At 36.5% G+C, this 26,050-nt stretch overlaps 2 protein-coding genes across 3 annotated transcripts in view; one reads left to right on the top strand and one right to left on the bottom strand.

Moving 5' to 3' along the window:
- Window positions 1-2,707: 2,707 nt before the first annotated feature.
- Window positions 2,708-7,939, bottom strand: slc48a1a (solute carrier family 48 member 1a). Its single transcript, XM_044119430.1, has 3 exons — window positions 7,455-7,939; window positions 6,104-6,271; window positions 2,708-5,990 (listed from the first exon to the last, which is right to left on the bottom strand). Exons 1-3 carry the CDS (start codon window positions 7,582-7,584, stop codon window positions 5,854-5,856), a joined length of 435 nt encoding a protein of 144 aa, XP_043975365.1. The 5' UTR covers window positions 7,585-7,939; the 3' UTR covers window positions 2,708-5,853.
- A 1,816-nt stretch (window positions 7,940-9,755) lies between these two features.
- The window catches only part of rapgef3 (Rap guanine nucleotide exchange factor (GEF) 3), a 31,983-nt gene continuing 15,688 nt past the window's right edge, over window positions 9,756-26,050 (top strand). Inside the window, exons 1-3 of one of the 2 annotated variants that reach the window (XM_044113723.1) lie at window positions 9,756-9,972; window positions 13,878-13,963; window positions 20,712-20,756. In XM_044113723.1, the coding sequence (XP_043969658.1) occupies window positions 13,901-13,963; window positions 20,712-20,756 (108 nt within the window). In that variant the 5' untranslated portion in view covers window positions 9,756-9,972; window positions 13,878-13,900. Of the gene's footprint in view, window positions 9,973-13,877; window positions 13,964-15,664; window positions 16,066-20,711; window positions 20,757-26,050 lie in introns of those variants that run through there. The other variant, XM_044113716.1, reaches the window with a different exon arrangement.

The following is a 26,050-nucleotide window of genomic DNA, read 5'->3' as shown; positions in this document are numbered from 1 at the left end:
CTTGTCTGCCACTCCAGACAAGGACTTGCCTGAATGCATTTTCCCCAAGTCTAAAATTTGGTGTAGGGAGAGTAATGAATTTATCTTCCTTAGTCTCCATGGAAGAAGCTCTTAATGCTGCCAAATATAAAGACTTTTTGGACCAATTCATGCTCACAATTTGAGTTGCCCCCTTCCTGTTGCAATATGCAAAATGAGCAAGATCTTGACTGACCTACATAATGTTCCCTGAAACCTTATGGTGAGTGTTAATAGAAAGAGTTGAGTTGAGCAGCTCCAGTTTAAAGCATAACCGGCTTAAAGAAAATTTTTTTGACAATATGTTATTAAAGTTTTGGTGTCTAAAGAGTCTCAGTGTTTTGCTAGTATAGATCCCATTTTTTCCTGGTATAGCCAAACAGAAAAGAGTGATTGTCACAGTATTCATAAGCTGGGAAATAGAGAAGAATACATCGGATGCATCAAGCAAGCATCTGATTTCTGTACGTTGAAAAAGGACTTCACAGAAATCAAATTTTCTTTCTTCTATGCCTGTGTCATAGATTTCAGGAAAATGAAGAGGAACAGAAAAAACTATTTTAACCACCATCTATTTAAAAAAATTTAAAAAATACAAATATAAATTTAGGGCTATGACTATGTCAAGTCCAATAAAACTGGGAAGGCTTTGACCATAAGTGCACTATGTCTCTTAAAGAATAGCATTACTAAAATCAGAAACTCCAAATCTAATATGCCTGAAAGTAAATCAAAGTTACAACATGCACTGAGAAGCACCCTAAAAGATAAGACATTCATCTGACAAAATTCAGATGCATGCATTGTTATCTAACAAATAGATAACAATAAACTCAAACATAAATTAGCCTCAGTCATCCTGCCCATCTGCAGCAATAAGATGTCTAAATGGCTCATGTTTGTTTCTCTGACCAGCCGAAGGCAAAATTTCCACCGTAAAGTCGAGCAAACGTACCTCAACATAGAAAGTACCATGTTACAGCCATATCCATGGAAAGTGGAAAAAGTGGGACTGAGAGCAGCTCTATGCAGCCTGGGCAACTTATCACTGTCATCACACAAAACTGCTGCAGATAAATCACCCTGATTTACCAGGAACTATCTGGGGACCAATGCCCATGAAGAAATATGGGATGAGGGGAGAGATGGAGGAATATAAAGCTTTGACAGGAGGGAGAGATTTGCCAGAAGGGCGAACACATGCTTGGAAAGTAGCCAAACTGAAATAAATCATAAAAGAATGGTACAAGATTTTATGCAAGGCAGTGGCTATCTGCTATATGATGCCATCAGAAAAACATGAACTGTCTGACTTTGGAGAACCTGGATTGTGCCTCTTCTGACCCATCGATGAAATCACAGTTGGGTTTCTTTAGAGCTTGCTCCATACAGGAAGATAGGTAAATAAACTTTCAGTCTTTGCACAAAGCATCTGGCAGTCACAAACAAGTCTTTGAAGAGCTCCTGTTTTCTGATTTTTTTTATTTTTTTCCTTCATAAAAGTCTATCACACATATCTAAGCTTTGCATTGATTGATGCCGTTGGGCTCTCCGCTCTTTGATCTCCAACAAAGCTTGTCAGACGTGGAGTTTGTGTAAAAGGAAGAAATGTAGTACTTTGTAGCAAGACTGGATTCCTGTCCTGGAAGAGTGTTTTCAGTTTCCTCATGAGTCTTCCTGTCAAATCTCTCAACAAAGTCTGCAAGATTGCATGACAAACTGTCAGTCGGGGGTAATTTTCTTCAACAGAGACAGGAAAGTTCTACATAATTAATGGGAAAAGGTAAAAGTTGTTAAAGATCCAAATTCTCCTTCTAGAGGGACAACAATCCTAAACAGCTACAATGAAGATCACGGTTTGCAAACCTTTAGATAAGTATCTGCTTAGACACACCTGAATCAAATAACTTGGTCATTTGCAGGACTCTGTAGAGCTGAACGGAAAATGCAGCTATTTGGTTCAGTGGAATTGGACAAGGCATGCATGTGCAAGTTGCTAATCACCAACAATTGGTGACAAGAGTTTGAGGTTCCTATTTTAGATCCAGTCATGATCATGTGCTAAAATCCTACGTGGTTATGTAGAAGGCAACTAAACTTTAAAGTTCAAATTAAGAAACTTTTTGGAGGGAGGTGAAAACTCTTCAAGAAACAAAATAAGTCCAGTTGCCTTCTGCCTTGGCCACAGGATGTTGATTTTTGAAAACCAGTGAGCATTGCGTGTTAAGCATCTGGAAATTGATCGCAATTATGAAGCAATACTCTTCCTGAAATCTGACTTCACTTGATTTTCCAATAAAGTATTGTTTTCCAGGTGTGCTTCCACCTTCTACTTAAAAATATCAATTAACCTATCAGAAGGCTCCTTAGCCATGACATCATCATCTGAGATTTCACTTGCTTAAAAGGATGATTCTGTAGAAATCAATAAAGAAATCTTTGAGATATTTGTTATTGACACATTTAGCGACTAGGAACAATTTTGGTCATTTTAATAGACCTAAAACAAAAGAAGTTTAGTGTAATATAATTTGCGACAGTGAGAAAATGTGTATTTTTATTCTGTGCATTTAAACACCAGGTCTAAATTATATGCATAAAATATTTTTGCTTGAATTTGCTTCTCACATAAGCAGCTATCTGGAGTTACAGATATCACACTTCACTTAAAAACATAAGCTGATTCAGATTGCTGCTGTATCTCTGCTTTATTAATGAAGACTTGAGGTGACAGAAATAACAATAAATGCATTTTTAATGTGTTTGGTTTGTACTTGTAGTATTCTCACATGCAATCACTGACAAATACTGTACATGTTTCATAATTCAAATATAGACAAAACAATGAAACAAAAGAAGAAGAAGAAAAAGACCTTAGCTTGATTAGTGAAATCAAACCAATAGGAAATTGAATGTTACTTGGTTTATTATAACATTCTGGGGTTGAGACAGAAATGACAACCTGTGTGCAAAACAAGGGCATTAATGTCATTTACTAAAGTGCAATTCTGCATCAAATCCATGTGTTTTTTCCAAAACAGGAATGTTAAGAGTATCAGAAAGTGTTCCATCTCCCTCTTGTGGAACAAACAGAAAAAGCACTTTTTACATCAGAATAATAATTTTTCATTCCATATTAATAGCCTTAGTAATCCAATCGCATTGATCGTTCTGTGATAAATAAAGCTTTAAATTAGAGCATCTGAACTTGAAAAAGTTTTTTTTTTTCTTAAATGATGCAGGGGAGCTGAAAGGATGTCACACCAGACGATAGCAGGGCTAAATATTAATGCTGATGTTCACTGAAAGGTGATCAAGAAAGTACTGCAGGAGCTCTAAATGTTGGACTGGAATAAGAAGTGGAGTGGCTGCAGCAGCGGACACACTTAGAGTTGTTACTAAAAATAAAATGTACTACAAAGTGTATGGGATAGTTTCGTCAAGGAAAAGTTACACAACCCCTCACAGATTTGAGAACATAAATGTAGAAAATAACTCATTTAAGGAACTCAACGACAACTGAGAAGGGAAATATGCTGCCAAAATGTCTTCTTCTTGCATGCAAGTGTTTTGTGGTGTAATGTTTGTTTCTTGGTGTAGTTGTTGCAACAAGACTCCACAAACACATGATCATGTCTTTCGTTTTAGACTGAAGTAGTGACAACTCAAAACTAAGTAAGTAGGTGCTAATAATCTGCAATCGAAATGAGCATTTAATATGCAACAGCAAAAACAAGTATTGAGGATGTTTTTCTCTGTAAATCTATTTCTGATAGACGTATTGATATGAAATTCACAAAGTGGAATGACAGATAAGCATTGGAAATAGGAAGAAAATTAAGTGCAATATGTCTAAACTTCTGAATGTTTCAATGTGTGCCACTGGGGGCATAATATGGAAGTGGAAAGACAATCATTTCACCTTAAAAATAAGTTGGGAAAAGTCATCTAAGAGACAATATCAGAAAAACCAGGAGGGATTTTCTCCAAGGAAACAGTAAGTTATTCACTCAACCACTCTCTGCACAAGAATGCACTACTGAAGAAAAGGCATTTTGAAACCTGTTTAAAAGTTTACAGAGCATTCGGACAAGTCGATAAAATACTACAATAAAATAGTCTGGTGAGATTAAAATATAATCACAATATTTTGTAGGCGCGATGACAAAAACTGAAAATTTATCACCGTTTTCAGCTATCAATCCATTAGACATATTTGCAAACACAAATATTGTTCCCATTATCATCTAGTTTCATTCAGTAATGCCACAGTGCTGCTAAAACATATCCAGCAGAAGCATTAAATCATATTTTACAACATAGAAGCAGCTTTTACGGCCATTCTCTTTGAGATAACAAAGGAGAGAAGATCCAACAGTAACAACCTCAACCATGCTGTCAATTATTTCAGGATTTCCATCAGCGTGCATCATTATTATCATCACTGAATAAACAATTGATCATTTCATGATGCAAGTAAACAGTATGATGAATTCCTATCCCTAACATTACACAGGCAGCCTCCCTTTAATTGAAGGAAGGATAAATAGACATCCTTGATAAGAATCTGAAGATAAATTGAGGGGTGGATTTTTAAACAAGACAATCTCTCACATACACTGTTGTTTTTATAGATAGAAAATAAAGTAACCAGAAGAACTTTAACATAAATCACACCAGAGCAACAAATTTTCTGGTGTGAATGTCTGGACGATGCCATTACTAAAAATTCTTTTCAACAAAGAACTAAACAGAAAATTCATCAAGCTACTTCAATGCTTATTACCTGTGCCATTCCACTTTACTCTATATAATTTATAGAATTATGTTTTTATTTATTTTTGTGCATCACCCAGCATCTGTTTTGAATTTCATGTCAATAGCATCTTTAAAAATGTATTCATGGAGAAAAACTTTAACATATTTAACACCTATTTTCCCCACTGTAAATTATCACATGTGCAACTGCTACTTCTAAAGAGAAAAAAACCAAAACCTGTATCAGTTTTTTGGGGGGTTTTTTGGTATGGAAACTAATTCAACTTCAGTGGCACCAATGTCTAAACATCTGCTATCATGAGATCCATAGGAGATGATAAACTTTTATAATGCCATTCTCTTAGACCAGGGGTGGGCACTCCTGGTCCTCGAAGGCCGATTTCCTGCAACTCTTAGACGTCTCCCAGGTCCAACACACCTGAATCCAACAGCTAAATCACCTCCCAAGTGCAGTCAGGTTATCCAGAGTCCTGCTAATGACTTTATTATTTGACTCAGGTGTGTTGAAGTAGAGATGCATCTAAAAGTTGCAGGGCACCGGCCCTCCAGGACCAGGAGTGCCCACCCCTGTCTTAGACGCATCTTCAAAAGCCACCATCAACCTACCAAACGTGTGGTTACACTTTGAGCATTTCGTTTTGGTTCTGAGAATTTGTGTGTTAATTTCTGTGTGTTAATCCAACCGTTATGATGTTTTACGGCACCATAACGGTGGTGATTTCCATTCACACAAGTTGTTTTATAACAAAACAAATCAAGAGATGAAATCTCAGGGAAAAAAAACACTCCCTACATTCCCAGAAGTGCACTGCTCCAGTCCGAACAAGCATTCAACTTTAGCTGTAACTCGTGGTTAGGTAGTAAAACAGGTTACGAGACGAAGAAAAGAGCTTGTCATGCGAGAGCAACAAGTGCATCTCCGCGTGGTAAAGGTCATACGACTTCCAAATCAGCCACGTCTGCTTTTCCTCCTGCTGTTCCAAAGCTCAAAGTCCAGCTCCTGCTGGCATTCCTAAATCCTTCAACCTTCACCGAAGTCTATAAAAATCCTCCTGGCTAAAAATCGCTGAGGATGCTGATGTCGGCAAACTCCTGGCGGTATCTGTAAGAGTACAAGGCCAACAGGAAAGACCATTTGAGCGTCAGGAAGCTCCAAACGCAGGAAAGGTAGAGGGTCCGCGGGTCAGTCAGAGCTGTGGGGCAGAAATGACACCAAGCTTAGGGTCTGCTGGAGAATCCACACTTTTATAACTGAAACGTTACTGGACATTTTAAATGTTATTTGATGCCAAAAGAAGAGAATTACATTGTTTCTGTGTGATGGCCAGACTTAGAAAGGTAAAGGCGGCAGCGACAGCCAGAACTGAGAAGAGCACACCGACAGCAATGAAGAATTTGAGGCCCTTGAGCCAGGTACGCCAGTAGTCCTGCAGGTACATGATGTGTGTGACTAGAACCCAGAACGCTAAAGCTCCTGTCAGAAGAAACAAACACACACACACTGGTTAGATTATTTAGATACGACTGCAACAAATTGGAGTCGAAAATTAAAAACTGCAATCATTAAAAACCTCTCATAGTTTTTAACAAGGAATGGGTTGGTCAGCTGTGACCCGGTACACTAAATATTAAAAAAATTCCAGCTTAAAGTCCTTTTAAAAATATACCAGAGGAAGTTCCTAAGAGTTTTCTCCAGCTGTTTGGTACAGAGAGTGATGCAGAACTCCTATTTCCACACAACACTGTTAAGGCTGCAAATAATTATTTTAGTAATTGATTAATCTAATACAATAATTAGCACATGCTACACATTTTTAACTTAACCACAAACCTTTTTATACAATATCAAACTAAATTGAATATGCAAATAAATAAAAGTTTCAATAAGAAGAACATTTTATCTCAAATATGGCATTTTAGCAGTTTTAATGGAGTTTTATTTGACATGTGTATCCTTTTGTTGGATACCAAATGCAAAATATCTTAAATTTTACCTAAAAAGGATTAAAAACTACAGATGAGGACTACGCAAATGCAGCCATTGCAACAAACTTAGGAGATATATTTTTAAAAAATCTGAACTACTTCTTAAACACAAGATTACTCTCAGACAACTGGCAGGTACACTTTAAGAGATTTACTTAAATATTAAATTGTAAAAGTTAATCCCATTTAATTTAGGTTAATCTATTTCACTGTTAAAATTGCATTTATCATGCACAAATATAGGTGATATTTGACACAGAACAACATTTTGATTCCCAAACATAAAACAAAACCAAATTAAATGGAAACAATGTGCAACACAACGTTTTTAGACACTATCAATTAAAATAAACTTCATTAAAAGATATAACATGGTTTAACTGTATGGAAATGAAACGGTTTTATTTAAATAGCGAGATTAACCCCCAAATAAAAGCTTTGAATATTGGAAAAAATAAATGTCTAGTAAAAACATGTCATCTCTTGCAGAACTACAGGCATTTAAACAAACTATAGTTTATCTCTAAACGTTGATTAGTGACAGATATAGCAGCATTTTAAGTTCAGAAGGCCGCAGTCAGGATAAATGCAGCCTTAAAGGGAAGTAATAAAAACAAAAACGTGAACAAATAATAGTTGGTTTTAATGATAACTATGGAGTATTTACGTACCCGACAGGCCTCCCATGGCCGCTGTCCATGGCTGTTTATAGGCGATATTCCAAACAAGGAAGGCTGAAAATCCAACCAAAGTACCGAAGCTAGCATAGCCTATGCTAATGTATATCCTACTGATCCCCATTGTAAAATGAAGCTAATGCTACCAACAGACCTGGACGGTCGAGCGGGATAAAAAGTTATTTTTAGTTAAAAACAAGTGGGACCTATACGGTTTTTGGCTCTGACCTACATCAACAGCTTACCGCCATATTATGCAATATCCTCAGCAACAGGGGAAGCGACAAGATAGAAATCCCCCTCGGCTCTCAGCCAGGAAAACAACGGCGCCAATCACCATGGGGTTTTAAAACACACCGTTCATTTGCCAAACAGCACGCCCTACACACACAGTTTATGTTAGAAGTAAACAAACAGCAAGGAAAAACTGCCTATTAAGTCAATTACAAAGCGCAAAAATATTCGCGGAGAATTAAATTCCCATGGTCAGCATGTACAACATATGAACCACTGGAATATTGTGAGACACCCATCTCTTATGTTTTAAACATCTTTGTTCGGAAGAACTAGCAAACACAGCGTCATGGCGCCCCTAGTGGAGAAACGTAAAAGTTTTAGACACCAAGTTAGATGACGCAATTTACTTTTTGAGACATTTCAGATTTAATTTAAGCGTCCCTCAATTTATGATTGTCTTGATTCGTTGGCTCACGTCGACTAATTGAGATTTTCTTTTCTTTTCTCTAAACCTGGACTCCATGCACATTAAAAGTGTGAACAACAAACTCCAAACCTTTGATAAAGACAGCATAAGTCACACACCAGCCAGGAACAATTTTAATATTTTTGGGTAATTTCTGCTCTGATTCTAAATCTTCCTAGAATATTGTGCTTGAGAGCAAACTGATCAAATTGAATTTTTGGAAAATCTTTGTTTTTATGTGGACAATCTGGTCCGGTCTACTTCCAAAGATTATTATGCCATAATCTAATATGGCATAATAAAATGCATGTCATTACTTAATCCTTACAAAGATTGCCTTGCAACTACACTGAAGCAGACAGGTACGTCAACACCATGCCAAGACAAAAAGACATCAACAAACATGGTACAGAATACATTTTTACAACCCATCACTCTAGGAATGTTTAAAGATCTTTTAAATCAATTTGAAGTCCATAATCATTTAGTAAGAATATATATTGACACATGGAAAATATTTAAGATGGTTGCTAAGTCTCCCAAGAGTAGAAATTCCCACAGATTTAAGGTCAGAGCAGACAATGCTCACAGAAAGAATAAAACCTGGAGCTACATCTCAGTCTACCACTTCACATGTTAAAGTTCATAACAATACAATTAGAAACATATTAAATAAGAATGGCTTGTTTAAAAGGATTGCCAGAAGGGGTTGTCATTTAGACAGATGAGACTGAAGTAGTCACAAAATGCAACAGTACAAAACTCCTCTTTAAAGCACGGTGGTGGAAGGGTGATGAATTTAGATAATTTTTCAGCCACAAGATCGGGGTACGATTCATTGTGGTCTTCTTTGTATTCTAGTTTCAGATGTAAAGCCATCTGGCTGACAGGCTCTGAGAAGATAAGTTCAAACTGGGTCATGGAAAATATTACTAAATCTTGAAATGACTGAAAAAGTGCTGGGCACAGATGACATCTCACAGAAAATGACTTCAACTTTTAATTAGCTATTAGATATTCATGTGTACACAGTGTTTATTTTCAGCCTTTCCATTATGTTAACACTTATTTATTATAAAATGACAGTGGAATTTGAGATTTGACAAGTTCTTCAGGAGTCAGGTGATTTTTTTTTTTGTCATTCCCTAATATGAAAAGCCATAATTGAAATAGGGTGCACATTATTTTTCTTTATTTAAAGTGCTGTAAATGCTAATCAATATGTTACAGATTACAGATATTGCATTACTACAAATGGTCAACCAAAAAAATTGTAAATATGACAATGTTTATGCACCTTAAGAACAAATATTTAGCTGGAATAATGGCCTCAGCTGCACGTGAAAAAGCTGAAAGAACCTATGAATTTTAGAAGGAATATTATTGCTTGTCTGAGATGAAGGGCATAGAGCTGAAATCTGTGTTGCCATGTTAAAGTTCAAAGTCTTCCTGTGGTTTTTTGCAGCTCTTCTGCAGGCATCAATGGAGGAAACCATACAATTCAGTTGCAGCTGTCAAGGGCATACCATGTAAATGAAAGAGAGAAAAAAAACGTTGCTTACTTTCAGACATTAAGCTGTTCACACGCTCACTGCTGAGGGTCTGTGTTGCATTCAGCTCATGCCCTCCGGCGCTCGCTTCATGACCAATCAGAAAGATACAGGAAACCGTGTCCACTAACACTCCCCACAACTCACACAGACGACCCAGACGGGGAAATCATCCCCAGACAGATGAAACAAGGAACGGCTGGAAAAAAGGAAAGCAGAGAACAAGTGTACTGACGAGCCTTACAGGTGGATGAATGTGGTGAGTTTCTGATCATGAGTGAGAGTGATGTAACTGACAGTTTATTTGTTTACTGTAATATTTTAGAAATAATTCTGATCTTGGTGCAAGAAATGTGTTTTATTCAAAATACGGTAAATCTTACGTAACACGTGTATGTGAGGGTTTTGAAGCCATATTTGCCATGAGCTTTAAAGTTTCTTTCACAGCTGCTCCAAAATTTAGAACTAAACCAATCATACTTTCAAAGTTGTAAAGTTTTTGATGCTTCTATTTAATTTAACTTTGCTTATGGTCATCAGCAACACACTGTAAAAAACAAAAAAAACATTGAAGCACATGGGTAGGTTTGTGAACTGTTGCTACATGCAGAATTATTCACTCCATTTGTTTTAATTTCTTCCCTCGTATTGGCTTCACATTTTGCATCAGTCCTTATTTGACCACGAGGTCAAACAGATCAAATCTGTATTTCCTTGTCGCTGCTAAGTGGCAGGAGAAAGGAAGGAAAAAGGTGGACGTGTGTCACTGCATGCATGTGTGTGTTAGTGCACACGTGTATGCGTGTGTGGGTGTGTGTGTGTGTGTGTGTGTGTGTGCGTGTGTGTGTGTGTGTGTGTGTGTGTGTGCTCAACAAAGATAGTTGGCAAAGTACATTCCATGGGCGTAGATGTGTTGCAGGAAATCCCACTCCCATTCCCGAAGGATTTAAATAGAAACACAGGCTCACAAAAATAAATGGAAAGAGAAAGAGAGAAATAGACATTGACTCAGATAGCAGACAAAACTGTGTGCTTAATTAAAGAACACAACTAAAAATATCCAACATATGAATCTGAAATCTAAGTCAATTAATACTATTAATACATATAGAATTTTTAAAAAGTGTTCAATACTTCACAAATTTGGCTTTTCTTAACCACAAATAAATGCTTCAGATTATCACGTTTTTACCGCAGAAGATTAGTTTTCAAATAGAAGTTTTCAAATAAACCCCTTTATAAATCACCCCCACATTTTTAGAAAATAACTGTATTTAGATTGCAAAACCTCTAAAATCAGGAAAACATTTCAATAGAACCTGTCTGACAACAGGAGGTGGGCAAAAAAATCTCAGAAAGCAAAACATCAAATCCAGTCAAAACAAAACAAAAAAAAAAGAACAGACAGGAAACTGAGATCTGTCAGCATAGAAATGATTGCAAAGCCATTTCTAAAGCTTTGGGACTCCTGGGGATGCATGACAACCTATAACAAAGAAGTTATGTGTGGATCAGGATTTTCTCTTCTTACTTTTATCTATCAATAAGCAGACTAAGTGATCCAGTTCAACGTTATCAAGAAATTTGATGTCAGTACAGGAAGAGTTGGTATTAAGCAGGCTAACTGTTTTTTGTCTAATGTTAAGACACTTTTATAATAACTCCTTCATGCACATGACCTTTTCCAAAAGGCCACATCAGTACCTGTTAGTACAAAGCATGTCCATACCAACAGAGTGACCTAAATCGTAGATGCACGTCTTCCTCAAAACACCTGCCATTCACTTTCACATAAAATCTTGTTTCACAAATCAAAGCAGTAAATTAAGATTTATGTAGAAATGACACTAAATATAGGAGGATCTGACGAAGAGGCAACAGTCACATTTACGAGTATTACAATTTGTTTGATCATCTGACATATTTAAGTGTGAATAAAGCATAAAAACAAAGAACATGCTATAGATAAAACTCACATGTGTAATTTAACACCAATGCAAAAATGTTTATTATTCTGCTCACACAGATGATCTTTAAATGTTCTTTTTTCTACGCAAACTGCAAAACATCGGAGTTCTCAATAGAGGGCGCCATTTATTTAGAAAAAAGTTTTCTGAGAAGCTAAGCAATACAAACTTTACGTCACTAAACAGCTTAGTAAGTCAAAAGCAACAATTAAATTTGCTGCTTCATAATTAATAAGATTTTATACCAACCCAAAGCCCAGAAACCATTCAGCTTCAAGGGAAGTTTAGTTTTATTCTGTTCTAATATTATCACCATCCAACACAGATTACTTTCCTACATGGAGCTTGTTTTAGATTCAGAACTTTTCTGTTTGAGTCACTTACAGCAGACATTGCTTTATAAGATACGAGCTGCATGGAAATCAGACTAGACTCCAGACCATCTGACACAATCAAATTATTCTAATATGTCTTTTCTTATCAACTCAGACACTGTCACCAGCATAAGAAGAAATCCCTTTTCATTAGCTTACATAATGTGACATCACAGAGTTCCTGCAAGACATTTAAGAGGGATAGACAGGTTTAGCCTCTTCATCTATGTAAACATTTTCTATTTGATTTCTACATTTTGGGTAAGCTGCTAGGGCATCTTAGTGACTCCTCAAAGGTTTAAATATTGTAAGAGGATACCTTTTCTTTCATGTTAATGTTTATAGCCATGTCTCAGCGTAGATTTTAATGCGTTTAGTCTTGAAATAAATAAAATAGCTGTAAAAAAAATCAAAATGATTTCTACACGCTTTCAAATCTGTCCTTCACCCACCACACGCTAATGGATTAATGCTTCTAGAAAGAAAGAGGAAAGTGCTGAGGTGAGCAACAGGTGCTGTGGGTTTTAATAACATAAACAATAGAGGCTGTTTGAATATGCTGCCCTCCTACATCTGTCCAGGAGGGAAAAGCGCAGACCCACGCACAGAAAAGCAGGACAGAATGGATGTTCTTGTGACTGAGCGCCTTGTGGAAAACCTTGGCAAACTGAACTGCCTCTGAGGTCAGCACAGGAAGGGCAGCCCCGCTCTGGAACAATGGCAGGGATTTAAACAATTCTTGCATAACAGCCTGCAACACAGAGTTTACTATGATCCAGTGCAAGGAAAATAAAATGACAAAAAGTGGTCCTTCGTTTACAAATTTGTAGATTTAAGCTGGTGCATCACAGTGCAATCGAATGTAGTCAAAAAGTTTATTTATTTGAATACTTCAGTTCAGTAAGTGAAACTCATAAAGACTAATTAGTGACAGTCTATTTATGTTGATGGTTATGTTTAAAAGTTACCAATTTGTTCTGTTATGTTGGATTACCCAATCATTAAGAAGACTGCTGACTTAGCAGTTGTCTAAAAGATATTCAAAACCTCCACAAGGAGGATAAGCCACAAATTATTGCTAAAGCAGCTGGTTTTGGACATACTACTATATGCAAATGAGTGGAAGGAAAAAAACAGTGCAAAAGAAACAGGCATAACTATAACCTTAAGTAAAGGGTAGAATATCAAGGTATGCACTATAAAATACATTTCTTTATAAGGTACGAGCTAAATTCAGCTACAGTGCATATTTTGGGCTAAAACTATTAAATTCCTTAAATTGATCCACTTCAGAGGCAGACTAAATGTCCAAAGGGCTACAAAGGGCTGAATGGTTGCTCAGTTGTACAAAGTCCACTTTAAGATGCAATATATTTTGCTCAAGTGCAGAGAGGCAAAATATCAGAGCTTCAGTAGTCGACAGTGATTTGGGAAGTGATGTTTCATTGAGTACAAAATCAGCAAATCCATGTATCAGGAAGTTTCAGAGCACTTTGTTTCCCTCTGCTGACAGGCTTCATGAAAATGCTGATTTAATCTTCCAGCACCATCCTCACTGCCAGAAGTGCCAATACCTTGTTCAATGATGAAGGCATCAGCACATTTGATTGACTGACTGATCTAAATGCTGTCTATGATCGGTGGAGTTTTCTCAAGAGAAATATAAGAGACACCTGATTCAATCATTTTGGCTTCTGTTAGAGCCATGGTCATCAGAACTGACAGCAATAAGTGTTTGAAATATTCTCTATATTTAATATATACATAAACTTTACTGTTTGAATTGAATTATTGAAATATTATTTTGCTTTTCTGCTTTCCAGGTATTGGTCAAGTTGTTCTTTCCATGGAAAACTTGGTTAAGTCCGTCTGTTCACCGCCAAGACGGCGCACACCAGAGATTGGTGAAGTAAGTAGTTTGATAGACACTGGTAAAACAACAAATTGTGATACTGGCACCTGTCTCTGCCAGTAACTAAGTGGTAAATGGGCGGGATACACCATGGACAGAGATACACAAACAACAATGCAAATGGAAACTCAAACTTCAGAGTAATAGATAGACTAATTACAATCATGTTTTTGAAGAAAGTTGTACTTGGAGGACATAATAATCTGAAATTTGAACCAAGGACCTCCTTACCAACTGATGCCCCCGCACAAATAGTGATAAACGTTTTCAAATTTGTTCTGGGATTCTACTCTTGACTCTGACAACTAGCTAGGATGTGCATTTCATAAAAACTCACCATGCCTATGGTTTACAGTATAGCACTGTTATAGCATAACAGTTGTTTGAATGAATCCTTAATAAATTTATAGATAGCATTTCTGACCAAAATAAAGTAGAATGAAACCTTTGTTAAGCATTTCAAACATGCTTGATGTTTGTCTTAAAGTTAATACCCTCCAAAATAAATTTTTAATAGTGCAGCTGAACTTTTACCACAAATATTATGATCCTATAAACCAGGGATGTGAAAGTCACAGTGTAACACCTGCACTAAAGACAAACAGTGAGACTAAGAAGTGGATACAAAACTTTAAACGCTGTTCAGCAGTTTATCTGGCCCGTTCAGGCCCGGCTGAGTCCGACAGCTGGTTGACCTGATAAGTATGCATGCATGCAGTTCTGCAGCTTGCTTCTGATCTGAACAAACTAAACCAGACCTTACCTGCAGAGAACAGAGTGCTTCAGTTTATTCTTAGTGATGACTGACTGTTAAAGACCAGGAACAGTTATGAGTTTGGTGTACTTTAGCTTCCCTATGGATACTATGAGCAATTTAATTCACGTGAGACAGACTTGAAATCAAACCAGTTGTACATGCAAAGTGACATGTTTATACTTTTAATGTTACAGCAACAGGGTAGAATTTTAAGCAGATTTCACTTTTTTTATTGCTTTTTCCCTCCACTCAATTTTGAATTAAAACGTTTAGAAAAAGCGCTCCTTGAACAGCCAGAAACACAAACAGTCTCCTCCGATGCACATAAGTAATTTTGCTTTCCTCAGCATCAATGAATGAGTGCCTACTCAAAATGGGTGTCAGCTACTTAAAGATTGTGCATGCAAAAATGCAACTGAAAAATACTGTGAGTATGTGAGTGGCCTTTTTACCAAATAGCCTACTTTTTCACTCATATTGGGTAAGTTTTTGGACGGCTACTTACATTTACTCAAGTAAAAATATGCTTAAGTAGTGCTACACTTACTTTAGTATATTTTTGGGGCATTCAATCAATCCACTTTTGCTTTCAAGTCAGCAGCAGTTTTATGAGGTTTCCGTATTATAATTCATTTAATAATCGTCCAATGTCATACGTTTACTTTTGTTAGTTTGGGCTAGTCAAAATTAACAAAATAAACGCTTCAAATGCATAATTCATATGTCAACCTATTATTTCCACTCATCGAAATGATGAAATAAACTTGTGGAACGTAATTTAATTTACCAACATGCACTCGTGTGTTGTATTCCAAAGGATGGTATTCACCTGCCCGCATCCACTCCAAAGATGTCAGAGCAGATAAATCCAACGCTGTTAATGAGGTTGTAAAGCTGCCAGAGGGAGGCCGCCTCTCTGAGGAAGCTGTCGGTCCAAGGAGCGCGCGCACACGCACGTCTGCTACGAGGTGCGCCTGTGCCGCTCGGGATGGCTGAACATTACGCAGCCCTTCCTGACAGAGGCAGGCACGTCCTGAAAGCTCTAAGTTCTGGATGCGTTGGGACGGCAGGAACACGGTCTGCTCGGGATTTCTGACTCAAAATGCGCAGACAGCGTTTCTGCGGCGCTGAGCGGCAGCTGTGCAGAAATGAGCGGGCGGTCAGCTGTGTGCCGTGAATAATGCATGGACATGCCGAGGACGTGCGAGGTTCCTCCGACTGGGAAACTTGTTCTTCGGTTGTTTTGATCTGACACAAGATGCATCTGTTTCGGACTCATAATTACCAAGTGTTCCCTCACCGCTACTCAGTGGAGAAACCGACCATACGGGGCATCAGCTGGGTACGTTTACTGCGGAGAAATATCTGTCGGTTTTTAAAGTTATGTAAAGACAATCATAATCTGTGCTTTTAAAAAAAACTACATTTTTTTATAGACATAAATGACTACACTCCTACAGGGTCTTTTTAAATAGTTTTTATTCAATACTGGGGAAGCTCTTAACCTCCAGAAAACGATAATCAAGATTTTCTGGCAAATTCCAGCATTTATATCACATGATGCAAGAATTGAGGGTTATCTTCTTCTGACTAATACCTAAAACTTATCTAAAACGAGCACTTTATTTACTTTGATGTCTATGTTGAGTATTTTGATGACATTTTAAGCAATTGTTTTTGCTGCATTGTGTGCATATTAGCATTCCTAGCTTCAGAGAGTTGTGATTTTTCTACTCAAAATGTGTTTAGATGGTGACAAAGAGATGCTTTATGTTCATTTATATTTCTCTATGTTGGCAAAAAAAAACAGAAACTTATCTTCTGTTGTATTTATTTTAATGCATTAAAACATGATTTACATGCTCAACTGGTTTCAAATGTGACCTTTACTTATTCTGAAAGTTCAGTCTTAATGGGCAAGTAGGCTATTGGTATTTTCATAGTATGATAACCTGAAGTAGAATGGTACCACAATATTTATGCATGTAATTGAAACATAAATGTATAACATTTCCAATATTTCCCACTGCAGTAATTGTAATAAAACATATTTATACCCTTAAGATAATATAATACAAAACACATCTTATTCTGATAGCAAATTGCTAAATAATGACCCAATATATATATTTTCTAGTCCCTTTTTTAAAAGAATATTAACGCTTTTTTTCTATCTTAAATTTTATCAGGTGTCTTGTTAGCTGTAATTACTTTTTTAAAGAAGACTGATGGATGTAGGACTTCAGAAATTTCAGCATTTTGAACAATAACTGATTAACTTTATTTCCAGTAACTGACTCAACTGAACCAATTTAAACAACTGCAGTATTGTTGGGCCTCGGGAATAGAATAATTGGTTTCATTACATATAATTGATCAGAAGGGCAATTATTTTATTGTAAGAAAATAAGCCTGATCTAATACAAAAAGCATGAAAACACAATCTTCACCCTGAAACCACCATAGGAGTCGTGTGTTAATACCTATCAGTGGTTCCCAAACTTAGAATCACAAATCTATAAATGAAGCCTGAACATCTTTTAGGAGCCAAACTAAATAACAAAAAAAATTATACTAAAAACATATTTATCTAATAAAAGGTACAAAAGATTTTTTTAAAAACTGCACTTTTGAACAGATAAAAATAATAAACTAATTACTGCTGGTGGTTGTTTGTGGACCAGTGTGAGTTCCCAGAAAATGTTAAGTTTGAATGAAAACATCAAGGTTTCAGAAGATTTACCGTACATAAACATGATTTAATTATTTAAACTAGAACATCTACAATTGTATATACTGTTAAACTAATACAACATTTATTACTACAACTCTAATAGTATCGCCTAAATCCCATGGCGCCTTAATCAGATTGATGGGTGGAAATTGGAGTCCCTGCATCATGATACCTCATCATGTTTTTGTTTTGTTTTGTTCTCCAAAGACAAATCTTTCTTTCTGATAAGAGACGGAAGGTGCAGCTGACTAGCAGTGCGTAGCAGCAGGTAGAGAAACCTTAAACCTCTGTTTAAGTTACTTTCTATTACCTCTTTTAATGATCTGGCAATAGACAGAGCTTTGACTCTTTTCTACTCTTATTTTGAAAGCCAGAAGGTTTGGAAACCACATCTTTATGCTAGATCCACTTTATGTGGTTTCTATTTCTGATTCTAATTATTTTCTACAACCACGCACATAAATCTGCACTGAAGTAACAACTTCAGTGCAGATTTATTTAAAGTGTTGGAGTGCTACAAAGCTGTGCTAGTATTACTCTTTTATGTGCAAAGTGTCACTTCACAGAAATCTGAGGAATGACTCCAAGTAGACCAAAGCAGAAAGTCTATTGTGTGTGCAACCCCAGAGAAGTGACATGGGAAGGCACACAGTTTTTCTTATTAAACTCAAGTTATTAATAGTGTATTGTTTATTGTTCACCTTCCCCGCAGCTCCTCTGCTAGGTTTACAGAAGGGTGTGGAGAAGAATGTGCAAAGTGGAAGGCTTTGTTTCCAGGTCACAGGAAGACACAGAGCAGGGTTGAAAGCCTCCGGTTCTAAATTTACAAGTCGCTGAAGTAGAAACAACTTTAAATCTCCAGAGTCTGGGTTTGTTTTCATCAGCCCCATCAGTTTCAAAGAAACACACAAAATCAGATTTTTAAAAAAAGGATATTTTGAAGTGTAAGTTGACAGGAAAAGAGGGAAAGGGAAAGCATGCAGCAAATGACGGTCTGGGAATTGAACGCAGGACAACGGCGTTAAAGCCTCTGAACATTGTGCACCTGCTTTACCAACCTACTCACCCGACCTTCTTCTCTGGCCTTTTCAGTTTAATCCTGACATCTAAACCACGGATTTTGTGATTATCCAGATAATTTCACATATAATAAATTGCTCAATATCCAAGAAAAGACACAATAGATGTTACTTGAGAGGGTAAGATTAGTTGAAAGACCTATTCTAATTCTAAAAGACACTTCTTTTTTTTTTACTTTGAACAGATGATTATCTTTCTCTGAGCACATTGTGTTAACTATTCTGGCAGTGCCTGAGGGCTTTTACGTGGTAACTGTGTTGTACATTTCAATTTTATATAATTTAAGGTTTGCTCTTTTCAGTTCATTTTTTAATTGCTGATCCAATTAAACACAAAGGCTGTAAGAACTGAGCTAATTGTCTTTATTAAAACCAACAGCTGACCCTTGTTTTTCTTCAACTCCTACTTTTAACACAGATAAAAAGCAGATCAGCATCGCCTGTCTTTTCTGCATGTGTCTTCCTGGAGTCCTGAGAGGCAACTGGTTCCTCCACATTGTTGGTTGTAGTTCTGATAAAATTTCTTTTTGTTTGAGTCTCCACTAATGAGACTCAAACTGCTTGAGGGAAATTAGCATATTCAGAAATTATGGTTGTAAGCTCTGCTTTAAAAACTTTCTATAAGTCGCTCACTCACCCAAATTCAGACTTTTTCCTTCTTGAATAAGGGAAAATATTTTGTCATTCATGCCTTGATCATGTGGCCGAACTGCAGACCAGACAAAACACGCCACAAAGTCTGGCTGCAGAAGGAATAGAGACAGTGATGTTTATCAGTGACGCGAAGATCTTATCACAACTTCCGGATGAATGTCACCAGCTACTGAATATGTCACTGTCAGCAATGCCATGTGATTACTTTAAAAAAAAATCTTTTCATGCAACTTCAGTCCACTGATTCAAGATGCTCCATTATATCAGATATATAAACAACACATCAATAATCTCATGATCACAGTTATGCATATAATTTACTCAAAAAGTATCAGAATCTCTTTTTTAGTTCTAATTATTCAATTCATTTATCAGAAATGTATAAATATAACACAATCCTCCATTACACATGTACAAGTCAATTCACATTCACACAAAAGCTGATATATGCATCATAATCATTATTACCTGAAAATGTTCAACTTTTGTATTCCCTATGATTAAAACGTCAATAAATCACTGTGTCTTGTGAAAATAGCATAGTTCAAGTTTATTTGTAAACTATAGTAGCGATCAAAAAGTGATAACAGCAATAATCCTGCAAGCAAGTTTATAAAAAACAGATTTATTGCACTGTTTAATTTATAACCCTCTTCTATATTAGAGAAAACAAAGAATGGTAGAAAATCTATGTTTTACCATATAAAATTATCAGTGCTGTTTGAGAAAATGTTTTTTAAAAATTGATTATTAAAGACTGTACTTGTTTGTTCACAAAATAAATAACTTTAGGTCCAACACTGACCCCTGTGGTACATCACAAACAATGACATGTGAGGGATTTAATTTGGGAGATGTGAAATGACTGAATCATTTCTGCTCAAGATGAGCTTTTATGAGACTGTAAAATTAGATTTATTGAAAACAATTACTGTGGGAACACAGGTACACAGCAGTAATAAAGAAATAGTTATAAAAACATAAAACCAGGCAGCAGGGAGGAAGTCCCAGTCAGATCAAAGTGCAGCTATAACATTGCAGAGAGTGGAAAAAGTAAATTAATATCCAGAAAAAAAAAACATATGTAAGTAAGCAACAATAAAATCTTGTTGTGAAATAAATAATTGTTTGTAATTTAAAGGGAAGCATCATCATGTGAGGAAACGGACTGTGCATATTCCTCTCTCCACCCACTTATTATACCCACTTGACACCTACCTACTCTGTGATGGAGACAAATTGTCTCCATCATACAGTCTCAGAGAAGGGAAACAAACGTAGGTAATATTTGTGTTGACCTTCATCTCTATGACAATAAAACAGTATTACCACTATCCGAGCACTTCAGCCTGGCAATATCTGTTTATTTAATGCAAGATTATCATCAACAACTAGTCCAGCTAGTCGGAGCAGAATGCTGCCGGTAGCCCGCAGAAGTTCAAGTGTTTTATTTCAGAGGTTTGAAGCATTCTGAAGATCAGAAGAAGTGAGAATAAAGCCTCTCTTTCTGTTTTCTCCTAGACTCCACTGCCAGAGGCCCTGGATCCAAAGGACACTATGAAGCAGGTGTGTATGCCAAACATTCTTCAGTACATATCCTCCCCACAGCCAAGAGTAATTGAATGTTCCAGTGTGTGTTTTTAAACTCCCGAAGAACAGTGGGAGAGTCGTGATTTCAGAAGAGATGAGTGATTTGAAACTCAATCTCTTAGAAAACGTAGAGGCTGATAAAACCAGAACGAATTATTAGAAAAAACAATTTTATCTAAACAATTTTTGATTACAGGTAAATTGGTTCTTAGGCTTGGGCCAGGTTGAGATTCTCGTAGTATATTAATCTTCATTTAAAAAATGCCAAGGTTTCACCATATCACAATGTTAAAACAAAAAATTAAGAGGAAAAAATCTTTTATTTCAAATAAATAAATATGATATCCATTATAAGTGTTAGATTTAAGAGTATGGCATCTTTAAAGCATCTTTAGTTCTCACATTATTATGTTATTTTCCCAAGCAGGAATAATCCAAAAGACAGATTTTTCTGTATAGAAGCTTCCTTTCAGTCAGCTAGTTGGCAGTGCACAGCAACAAGTGGGGAAGGGGCAGAGTGTTATTCTTTACTCCATATAGACAGTAAAAACTAATTCACTCCTTTGGAAATATATTGAGCAATATTTCCAAATATTGTCAAATTTGTTTTTCTCATGAGCAAGTGAAAAATTTTCAGTCAGCTGACTGGCAGTTCACAGTAACAGGTGGGGGAGGGACGGGTCTGCAGTACTTTATCCTTTATGCGGCTGAAGAAAAACTCTTATCACAAGGCAGTTTCTCCAATTAGGACAGATTAGGAAAGAAAAACTCGAACCTGTGATTTTTTTTATACTTTCATTCTAATTACTGAATTACTGTTGTTTATATATTCATTATAAAACCCTCCCAAACTTCAAAAATTGTAAATCTCTTCATCATCACTCATTGGCATTGCTTCTGCTGATCTCAGGTAACATGTAGACCAGTGGCGCATGCATCCTCTAAAAGTGCTGAACGGGTTCTTTTGTTGTTGCAATATCCTGCACTACCACTCAAGCAAGTCTTAAGAAACACATTCCTAGCCAGAGAGCCTTAACGAGTCTAAAGGGCACTTTAAAGGCCCCTGGATAACTGATCCTGAGTCCTACTCGATCCAGTCCAGACCCCTTGAGCTGTTTTATCTCGACTTCTTCAGTGTTGTGCCAAGGAGAGGAACTTTAAAGCACTGATAGTTCAACATGGAAAGTGAGTTCTGGTTAGATTCAGTGGGTCCTGTTTGACTGGAGAAGTAAAGTCCAGCTTTCAAATCTAGGTTAATCAAAAACAATACTTTTTATCTGAAAGAAACAGTGGGATGGCAGAGGAGCTGCCAGTTTGGTTGCTAAGCGCTAAATGCTAACCCCATGTATTAAAATCATGCATTATGCATCACACTGGACAAGATTAATTGTTTTTAATAAGATGATGATGCTTATAAACCAGAAAACCAGAGTAAGTATTCAAACTTAAGCTTAAAAATATCCAGAAGTCAACCACTAATTTTTAACATACTTGCTAGTGGGTATCGTTGATCTTGGATGTAGGAAATTTGTTGGGAACTTCAAAACCAAAACCTAAGGATCACTAAAGTGTAAACCACCATAAAATGCAAGATATTGATGCAAGATTGGTATCTTGCATCAGTATTTTAACTTCACTGTGTTTTTCTTTGTTAGAGTGTGGCGGTATATGTTTATATTTATCTCTTACACCCCATGTGGATCAGAGAAAATCCACAATAAACTCAAACCTGTGGACTCAATTATTGTTGTTTTTTTTAAAAACCTGTTGAAGTTATTTGTTATCATTCCACCCTGACAGAACAATTCAGATAAATGATTGAGACTCCAATATTTATGGCCAGCACAATCCCCAGACTTCTGGTGTATGACAAGATGAATGTGTGTCCTTCAGAAGAACTGTTTAGTCTTTTTCTCAGAAAGAGAGAGGTGTCAGAGTCAGTCCATGGAGCTGTGCTACGCGGCTCGTCAGCTCACGCAGTGTTCTGCTTGTGCTGCTTCTCACCCAGCACATCCCACTAAGGTCACACAGAGAGAAAGACACAAAGAAACGTCTCGCCTACAGAGGAGACAGAGTGGAAAACTCTGTACGCTCTTAATCGTTCCACCCATAACACCAAAGCATAAAACTACACTGCATGTTTTTGTTGTTTGTTTTTTTTTGCAGTTTAAAGTATCGTCTTTGTGAGTTTTTGAAGACAATACTGAACAGAAAACACACATGTGAAATACAGAACAGATTACAATAATCTTCTTGTACTCGAGCATCAGCTCTGCCATACAGGACTGACTAAATGTTTCAATGCACTGCAGTATGAAGTATTGTTCTTTAAAAGTGACCTATTATCCTTCCTCGAACAGCTTGGGTTGGGCTATACAAATTGGTTTTCTGAAAATTATTCTTAGATAATGAGATTTTATTCTGGTCAGTTCTCCCTGTTATGATTTACTTTCAGAATGAGACATTTTAGGGCCTGTCGCTTTAAATCCAAATAAGTTGCTGGTCACGATCCCCAACTCAACATTTATAGTCGCACATAAAAATGGCTGCAAACATATGTGCAATTATACAACCATACCTTTTTGAAAAGCAGAAATAGAACCTCCTGCACAACCAACAAGAATGTAGCAAGTGGATTTTAGGATGATAAGTAAAAGTTAAAAAAAACAAAAACAAAAAAAAAAACTGGTATTTTCCAGCAGCCATTGTACAGCGCATACACTCGTAAAACCAGCCGACGAAACATGCTGGAGCTCTGCTTGGGTTGATGGGGTGAGCTTTAATGGATATGTGCGGGACAGTGCCTGTTGATTTGTGACTTTACATACCAAAGGTTTTTGAAACAGCTCATTTTCCAGACACCAAAAAACATCAACTTATTGCTGGGTGTCTTATTAAGCACTTGGACTTCTTTTAAAAGCAGTTCAGATCCAAATTGAATATTAAAATTTGCAAAATGTGAATTTTGCATAATAGGTCCTCTATAAACATCAAAGCTTATCTCGGACCGTTTTACTGAGTTACTGTCTTCATGCTTGTCTTCAATCCTTCACAGAACAGCAGCAGGTATCATAGTTCATCTTCAGCTTCCCTGTCCATACTGAAGAAAAGCTTCCCATACTGATTACATGCCACCCTTTGGACATTTTTTAGCTTTCTAAAAAATTTTTAAACTTTATATCATATTGATGCATATAATATACTGAAGATTGTGGGAAAAAAATAAAAAATTTGCATGTGTGAATACCTTTGTAAGGTATTCCTTGGTCTAGATTCATACATTTGCTCCCTTGAGAACTTGTATATAGGTTGTATGTTTGAATTATTGCTACACACAGACTGACAGTATATTTAACTGCTCTTTGTTTACACATCTTTTGGCAAGTCAGCCTGTGAGAATTATATTTGCTATACAATTAGACTCACTTAGGGCAGTTACCTACAGGGTTATAGCTGTATATGACATAATTAGATCACCAGCGTGCAAACCCACGGCCACAAATAAAAACAGCAGCTGAGAGAGTTCAAATATGTTGCATAAAATTAAAAATAGTTCTGCACTCTGCATGTTTACATAATTGTCAGGCTTAGCAGGGAGGGGGTAGACCTCTCTGTGACATATGGCTTTGGAAGTGATTATTTTAAAGAACTTGCGTAGGTAATGGAAAGTCGTCTCATAAGGGACGAATGTTTTGGTTCTGACATGCCTGAGAATGTGACTCTAGGAGTCTCAGGGGGAAAACGGGCCCCTGGGAACCCTGGTGACCTCCAGACAGCCTTACTCCAGGGATGTTTCACAGACGCCTCTGCTCACACTAACTACCCCCATGTTGCGTCTGAGGCTTACAGTGGTGTAAAAAACATGTTCGTCAACCTTAGACGACTCACGTGATCAAACACAGCTGATGGGAATAAATAGAAAATGCTGCTTTTAACTTATAGAAAAATCTAAACCACTGCAGACCTTACTTGCCTCAGTTAAGGTCTGTGAGAAAGAGGCTGGGCAAAAATGGCATCCAAAGGAATATTCTAAAACAACAAACACAATTGAGAAAAAACAAACGGTCTCATTTCTGCCAATAACACATCTCGACATTCCTAAAGACTGACTGAATTCATTTGTGTACTCACTAAAGAAAAGTGACACATTTTGTTTACATCTGATAAAAAAAACTAATATAATTCATATATACTTTGATATATATATACAATTCTGACTGTGAAACATGATGGATAATTTTGACAGTCAATTGAAAAAAATTAGGCAGATTTTTCATTTAACCACTGAAACATTTTTATGCATTATTAAAAAATACATTAAAAAGTGCAAATAATTCAATTCCTTTGAAAAAAATTATATATATATATTTATTTATTTTTTATTGCCTAAAATGTAATATTACAGGATTTCTTTAGTGGATGCTTGATCTTTTGAAGCAAAGAAATGCATCTTCAGCTAAAGAAAATACTTTTAACATCAACATCTGAACTATTTCAGTCATTTATGCTTGACTTAACAGTGTAGGGTTAATCTGTTGATTATTTTTTGGATTAACTGATAAATAATTGGATAAGAAACGGGTGCTTAATAGGAGTTTTTACAGAAATTGAACCAAGTGAAATTAAAACTACTGTATGTCTTGAGGAGTTCTGGGTTGACTATATTTACAAATGAAGAAATTTTTTTTATCTTAAATACAAAATGTATGTAATTTTGTACAGTTTTGGCTTAATGCTGCTCTTGATATTTTTCTCTTCAGCAAATTTGCATTTTTCATATGTATACTCTAGTTAATAATTGATTACTTAATTAATTGACAATTATTTCACTGTCGATTCCTTGCAATTAATCCGATTGTTTCAACCTCAGATTGAACCATGAATTCTGCTCTTCAGTTGAAGGAGAACTTCCACCCTCCAGTTTGTGACTCTTTTAGCTCAAGAGCACTTTGGCTATGCAGCAAAGAACAATAATCTGAAAAACCCTTCCAAGTCCACTTATATGTGACTCACAAAACATAGTGAAGGTTAGGAGTGACTTAGTCATAGTCTGGGCTTTAATTCAGTCACCGTTCTGTTGTTTGACTTAACGGGCTGTTGTGTTTTAACTTTAATTTCTCTACAGGCCTGTAAAACTTATTCCCAGTTAACGCAAAAGACTGACAGCAGTCGCTGGCGCTGATGGCGGGCCAGCTTATTAAGTTTACAGGACTATTACTTTTTTGAGGCCAGGATAGTTTGTTTGTCAAACCCTTTAGTTCAGTCTGAAA

The sequence above is a fragment of the Gambusia affinis genome, linkage group LG01, assembly GCF_019740435.1.
Source record: "Gambusia affinis linkage group LG01, SWU_Gaff_1.0, whole genome shotgun sequence".
NCBI lineage: Eukaryota > Metazoa > Chordata > Actinopteri > Cyprinodontiformes > Poeciliidae > Gambusia > Gambusia affinis.
This window is presented reverse-complemented; position numbering and strand designations above follow the sequence as displayed.

Excerpts from the sequence above, each read along its gene's own strand:
- slc48a1a (XM_044119430.1), bottom strand. The coding sequence starts at position 7,584 with ATGGGGATCAGTAGGATATACATTAGCATAGGCTATGCTAGCTTCGGT. Across the intron at positions 6,272-7,454 it reads GGCCATGGGAGGCCTGTCGG|GAGCTTTAGCGTTCTGGGTT; the intron begins GTACGTAAATAC and ends TTCTTCTGACAG. Across the intron at positions 5,991-6,103 it reads GGCCATCACACAGAAACAAT|CTCTGACTGACCCGCGGACC; the intron begins GTAATTCTCTTC and ends TCTGCCCCACAG.